This window comes from Triplophysa rosa, linkage group LG12 (assembly GCF_024868665.1).
Source record: "Triplophysa rosa linkage group LG12, Trosa_1v2, whole genome shotgun sequence".
Classification (NCBI taxonomy): domain Eukaryota; kingdom Metazoa; phylum Chordata; class Actinopteri; order Cypriniformes; family Nemacheilidae; genus Triplophysa; species Triplophysa rosa.
This window is the reverse complement of record NC_079901.1, coordinates 11,853,187-11,860,106: the sequence shown is the minus strand read 5'-3', so window position 1 is coordinate 11,860,106 and position 6,920 is coordinate 11,853,187. Positions and strand designations below refer to the sequence as shown.

Genomic DNA, 6,920 nt, shown 5'->3' with positions numbered 1-6,920 from the left:
ATGCTTTATTTTCTAAACACACTTCTGCTTTTCCATCACCTTAATGCAAAGGCAGAAAACACTCTTTGCCGAATGATGGGAGACACTAAATATCCGCTGTTTTCAAAGGAAGGTGATGTAACTATTGGAGCAGTTTTTGCAGTTCGCAGTAAGGAAAAGTTACCTTCATTTGCATTTACACAAAAACCTCAACCTTTGTCATGTTCCAGGTTTGTAACTCAGGAAAGTTTTCAGGAAACATTTGAGGATATCATGTATATAACACAAACACTTGTTTTTAACCTGCTGGTTTTAATATTTTACAGTGTGACTCTAAGAGATTTCCGGCTAGCTCAAATAATGCTTTTTGCAGTTGAGGAGATTAACAGGAATGGAATTCTACTCCCAAATGTTTCTATTGGCTATAGAATATATGATACATGTGGTTCAAGACTGTCTTCTATGAGTGCAATTATGGCATTAATGAATAATCAGGAGTTTGAAGCAGGTCAAAGATGCAATGGACAGACACCTATACATGCTATCATTGGGGAAACAGAGTCTGCCACCACAGTCATTCTGTCAAGAACCACAGGACCTTTTAAAATTCCAGTGGTAAGAGGTGATAACAAATTTGACGCAATTGCGAAACTGATGACTGTTCATTGCTTATGTTGATATCTTTTTCAGATAAGTCACTCAGCTGGATGTGACTGTCTCAGTAACAGGAAAGATTACCCCTCTTTCTTCAGGACTAAAACTAGTGATTATAAACAGAGCAGAGCACTTGCACTTTTGGTCAAACATTTGGGCTGGACTTGGGTTGGAGCTGTGAACAGTGACAATGACTATGGAAACTATGGAATGGAGATTTTTCTGAATGCAGCCAAGAAGGAGGGGATTTGTGTAGAGTACACTGTGAAATTCTACCGTACAGAGTATGAAAAACTCCAAAAAGTGGTAAAAACAATGAAACAAGGCACAGCAAAAGTGGTTGTTGCATTTGTTACATTTTTTGAGATGGAATTACTAGTTAAGCAGCTAAGTATACAGAACATTACAGGCATCCAAATGGTAGGAGTAGTAGGATGGATAACTTCAAAGACTGTGATCACTCCAAACACTTTTCGTGTAATGAAAGGGTCACTGGGGTTTGCAGTGAGAAAAAATTATATTGAAGGGTTTTTAGATTTTGTTATGAAAACATTCTGGGACACAGCTTTATCATGCTCACAAAGATATGAGAATGTATCACAAGCTGAATTAAATTGCAGCCGACCTCAAGACCTACTTGTGCTTAAAAATTACACTGAAGATGTGCCTGAACATAGAAATATAAGTAATGTCTACAAAGCAGTGTATGCTGTGGCTTATGCACTACACAGTCTACTGAAGTGCAGAGAACGAGGAGGTTGTGAGAAAGACCTGACAATACAACCACAGCAGGTAAAAAAAAGAGAATTTGTAATTAAAAAAAATGCATCCCTACAATTTTTTTAGGTGTTAAAATGCCACTATAAATTTGTTCCAAATCTGTCTTTGAACCAGTTGGTTGAGGCTCTGAAAAAGGTCAATTTTACTGTAAAGTTTGGAGATCGTGTGTGGTTTGACAGAACTGGTGATGCAGTAGCCCAGTATGAAGTTGTGAACTGGCAGCAGGACTCTGATGGATCATTCCAGTTTAAAGCAGTGGGTTACTATGATGCCTCACTGCCCCCTGACCAGCGCTTTGTGCTTAACACTGAAAACATCATCTGGGCTGGAGGACAGCTGCAGGTAAATGACAATATTTTTTTTCTCCTACATAAAGTGGGAAAATGATTTCAGTTAGAACAAATAAATAAAAATATTTACATTGTAAGTACAAAATGCCACCCTAATTAATACATCTTTTTAGGTACATCAACTACGTACATACTATAAAGTATAATGTAGGAGAATTCACACAATATTTCAAAAATCTCTGCAAATACATGCTGTGATGTGACTGTTGTTCAAGTAGACCAGCCAAAGCGTTTTCTAGCAACAACAAAATAATAAAATAAATTTTAATTAAATCATCCTTGCAAACCTGGCCATCCCATCCAATACGTTTAAGACCAAAAAACGGATACATCCAAATCCAGAGTTAAAGTGTGACCAATCAGAATCAGAGAGTTTTGTAATAATGTGTGTTTATTGTGATCAAGGCATCATTAGAAATTATATTCACATTTACAAACAACTGACAAAACCAATAATAACATTTATCAATTATTGTATGCTTTATAGATGCAGTATGTCGTTCTCCATTTCATAGAGTCCATATACAGTATAATATCCGAATGTACAGGCAATATGTATGTTTTTCATGTAGAAGCCAAGGTCTGTGTGCAGTGAGAGTTGTCCTCCAGGCACTAGGAAGGCTGAACAGAAAGGAAGACCTGTCTGCTGTTATGACTGTATTACATGTGCAGATGGAGAAATCAGTAATGAGACAGGTAAACTTCAGCCCACATCAAAGATTCAAAGAAAACTGGTTAGCTGCTCTTTTTGTGTTCTCCTTCTACTGTTCAGGATACAGTTTCTTATCAAAGTAGTCCAGAATATGGAATATATGTTATTTTGTGTCTAACTATGGTGATCACAATCTGTTTCTTCCAGATTCAAATAACTGCATGCAGTGTCCAGGGGAATTCTGGTCTAATGCTGAGAAAAATAAATGTGTCTTAAAGGCTGTAGAGTTTCTGTCATTCACAGAAGTTATGGGTATAGTGCTAGTCTTTTTCTCACTGTTTGGAGTAGGAATAACTGTACTGGTCACAGTCCTGTTTTACAGTAAGAAGGACACCCCCATAGTAAAAGCCAACAACTCAGAGCTGAGCTTCCTGCTGCTCTTCTCATTGACTCTGTGTTTTCTCTGTTCACTTACTTTCATTGGTCGCCCCACTGAGTGGTCCTGTATGTTACGTCACACAGCGTTTGGGATCACTTTTGTCCTCTGTATATCTTGTGTTCTGGGGAAAACATTAGTTGTGTTAATGGCCTTCAAGGCCACACTTCCAGGAAGTAATGTCATGAAATGGTTTGGGCCTGTACAACAAAGACTCAGTGTTCTTGCCTTTACACTTATACAGGTTCTTATCTGTGTGCTTTGGCTAACAATATCTCCTCCTTTTCCCAACAAAAATATGAAATATTATAAAGAGAAGATCATCCTTGAGTGCAGTCTGGGCTCTACTGTAGGTTTCTGGGCTGTGTTGGGTTATATAGGCCTTCTGGCTCTCTTGTGCTTCATTCTGGCTTTTCTGGCTCGGACGCTGCCTGATAACTTCAATGAAGCTAAATTCATCACATTCAGTATACTCATATTCTGTGCTGTGTGGATCACATTTATTCCAGCTTATGTCAGTTCTCCTGGAAAATTTACTGTAGCTGTAGAGATATTTGCAATTTTAGCATCAAGATATAAATTATTATTCTATATATTTGCACCTAAATGTTACATCATCCTGTTTAAGCCTGAACAAAATACAAAGCAATATTTGATGGGGAAAACACAATCTAAGCCCTAGTGAGAAGTCAACAAACATGGTTATATTACCATTGCAGTTGTTAAAAGAAAATGCTAAATTAATACTGATTTAAGAAAATTCTCAAAAACATTATTGAGTGATTTATACCATTTGAACAATGTAAACAAGTCTAATACAACTTTGCATGTTATAATACAAAATAGCAATACTAACAGCTTTGACACTTCAGGAGTCAAGTCCGCCCATATGACTACACAAACTAACTGTACGTGATGTTCCCAGATTGAGACTTTCTACCTTTAAATAAAATCAATTTTTAGCACAAAGTCAAAGAGTCTCTGTGTTGTTTGTTTTTGGGATGTGGCTTCGCTGCAGTATTAAAACAAAGATTGAAGAGGTTACTGTAACGGTAGCATTACAGGACAATTAGAGTACAAAGAATGTTTTACCAATATAGTACAAACCCTGCTGTCAAAGGATAGAAACATCAGATCTTTTTTCATCATCCTACCTTGGAAATAAATTAAACATCATTTACGTATTTAGAAGGTATTTAAACCATACAACAATAGGGTGTTTGTCACCCTGGGAATTTGAGCTTGATAGTAAAAAAAAACACATTCTTGACTTTAACATCACTCTTTCTAGTCTGTCTCAAACCTCCTTCCAAAACCCTCAGGTTTATAACCGCCAGAGGCGGATGAAGTACACAACTTCCTTACTTGAGTGAAAGTACAGCTACTACTGGTCACATATTACTACACTACAAGTAAAAGTTGTAAAGACAGATTCTTAATTAAGTAAAAGTAAAGATGTACGTGCTTTTAAAAGTACTCAAGTATTAAAAGTAAATTTCCTTTCTCACTGGTGCAATGTTTTATTGTCGTATATCTTATCTATCCTACAGAATACACAGAGTAGATCACAGTATCAGTGGCATTAAAGGAGTTTACAAAAATTGGCCCCCATTGACTTTCGATAGTAATTTTTATTCCTACTATGGAAAGTCAATGTGGCAAATTTTGAAGTGAGCTACTCCTTTAAAAGCTTTATATGTTTAGCATATAAATGTTAATGTTAGATATAACCCTGTATAATCATTTAGCCTAATTATCCTCATTAGCCCCCTAGGCCTATATATATTTATGAGTAGTGTTTTTTTTGTATATTCCCTTTACCGGTTTTAGCAGCAATTTACCAGTAAGTAGTAAGGTTCTTGTAAGAAAAGTGTAGAAGCCACGTTTTTTTTGGATTTATTACCATTTGTATTACCATAGTTTAACTACAAACATAAACATATCGGTTACGACTGTAACCTCCGTTCCCTGATGGAGGGAACGAGACGTTGTATTGAGAGACAGACTGGGGTTCGATCTTGAGAACCTATCATCTCCAAGAGGAATTTAAAACGCCAATGGGCTTTGGCGAATGGCACACGCAAGCCAGTCCCCGCCCCGTGCATACGGGTATAAAAGGGAGGTGGCGGCGGCCATTCACTCACCCTTTGGGCTGAGGAACCTGAGAGACATCTCCCGGTCGCTGCAGCGGGTCGGCGAAGCGTTGTGGCATGAAGACACAGTTACAGTTGTAACCGAGACGTTCCCCTTCATTTGGTCTCTCGACGTTGTGTTGAGAGACAGACTGGGGACCTATCTTTACACGCCACGGCGCTGAGCCGTATCACGACCTCAAGCGGAGTGACACTGACTACACTAGCGAGTCACGAGTGAACGCTACTGCGAGATGTAATCTTCCAGTGGGATCAGTACTTAGTAGCATACCCCGAGAGGCTCGTACCATCGGCCGTCACGGACGGAGGCGTTCGTCTCTTTTAGCGAGACTCCGCCTGGTGCCGTAAGGAACACTGGGGAAACACTGCTCTCCTCGTTGAAGAGTGTGCTACGGAGGCCACATCCTACCGCAAGGGGAGGTTACATGTGGAGACACCAACATGGTTCTCACCGGTGGGGAGAACACATAGGAAAACATGCTCCAGCCCGAGTAGGGGGGACAGAACCCAGGTGGGGTAACCCACCGGATAGGAGTCACCGGTTCACAGACAGGAGAACCAAGAGTGAGGAATTCAACATATAGGACAACCATGCAGGGGAGTCACTAAGTATGGGGCAACAGTCCTAGTATAGGGGTCCACCTGAGCAGGGGCAACTCTACCAGTACTGGACTTGATTCCAACAGACCGTTCCGCCCTGTCTGTTACCACAATTGCCAATGCTTAGTGATGGATGGAATGCCTGTACTTCGCCCTAAGGGGGGAAAGTAGGGATGCTAAAATAGCGCACTAGACTCGCCTGGAGAGGGGAGAAGGCGCTTTCGCAGGCGTACGCCCAACCCAGTTGCTGACCTCACACGCCAGTACCGTGTAAGACACGGGCTGAAACTGGTTCCAAAATGGAGGTTGTAAACCTCACAAAGGTACTGGGCATAGCCCAATCCACAGCACTACATATGTCTGCCAGAGAGGTGCCCTGAGCGAGTGCCCACAAGGAGGCCATACCCCGGGTGGAGTGGGCTCTCACTGCAAGCGGGCACGGGTTATTTTAGGACCGGTATGCCAAAGCAATGGTCCCACGATCCAGTGCGCCAATCTCTGTTTGGAGACAGCCCTCCCTTGTGCTGTCCCCCAAAACAGACAAAGAGCTGCTCAGAGCTTCTAAGGCTCTGCATGTGGTCCAAGTAGAGGTGCAATGCGCATACTGGACACAACACGTTGGAGGTTGGGTCTTCCTCCCCGGTGGGGAGCGCCTGCAGGTTCACCGCCTGGTCTCTAGGGATCCGTGGCGGGAACATTGAGCACGTAGCTGGGCCGGGGTCTCAGGATAACGTGAGAATCATCGGGCCTGAGTTCTAGGCAATCTGTGGACATGGAGGATGCTTGTAGGTCCCCTACCCTCTTGGAGGTGAGCGCCATCAGGAGAGCCATCTTCATCGTGAGGTGAGAAAGAGCGGCATCTCCGAGGGGCTCGAAGGGGAGGGCCTCTTGAGGCCCGCCACCAAGGTCGCAAGAGGGTATGGAGCGCAGAAGAGGCGGTAGCCTTCTTGCGCCCCTTAGGAACCTAATGACCAGGTCATGCTGTCCCAGAGGCTTTCCAGCAACTGGATCATGATGAGCAGCAATGGTGGCTACATACACTTCCAGTGTGGAAGGGGAGAGGTTACTCTCCAGTCTCTCTTGAGGAAAGGACAGCACGTTCCCGATCGAGCAACTCTGCGGGTCTTCAATTCGAGAAGAGCACCAGGACGAGAAGAGGCGCCACTTATAGGCGTATAGCCGCCTAGTGGCCGGGGCCATAGCCTGAGTGATGGTCTCAACCACCAAAGGGGGTTGGCCACTCAGGATCTCCTCTTCCCGTCCAAACATGGAAGTTCCAGAGGTCTGCCTGGGATGACATAACGTGCCCTTCCCCT

At 42.4% G+C, this 6,920-nt stretch overlaps 1 protein-coding gene across 1 annotated transcript; it reads left to right on the top strand.

Moving 5' to 3' along the window:
• LOC130562543 (extracellular calcium-sensing receptor-like) lies at positions 1-3,533 on the top strand. Its single transcript, XM_057347630.1, has 6 exons — positions 1-209; positions 306-594; positions 670-1,425; positions 1,528-1,755; positions 2,336-2,459; positions 2,623-3,533. The coding sequence occupies exons 1-6, from the start codon at positions 1-3 to the stop codon at positions 3,531-3,533; spliced, it is 2,517 nt and encodes an 838-aa protein (XP_057203613.1).
• Positions 3,534-6,920: the final 3,387 nt, after the last annotated feature.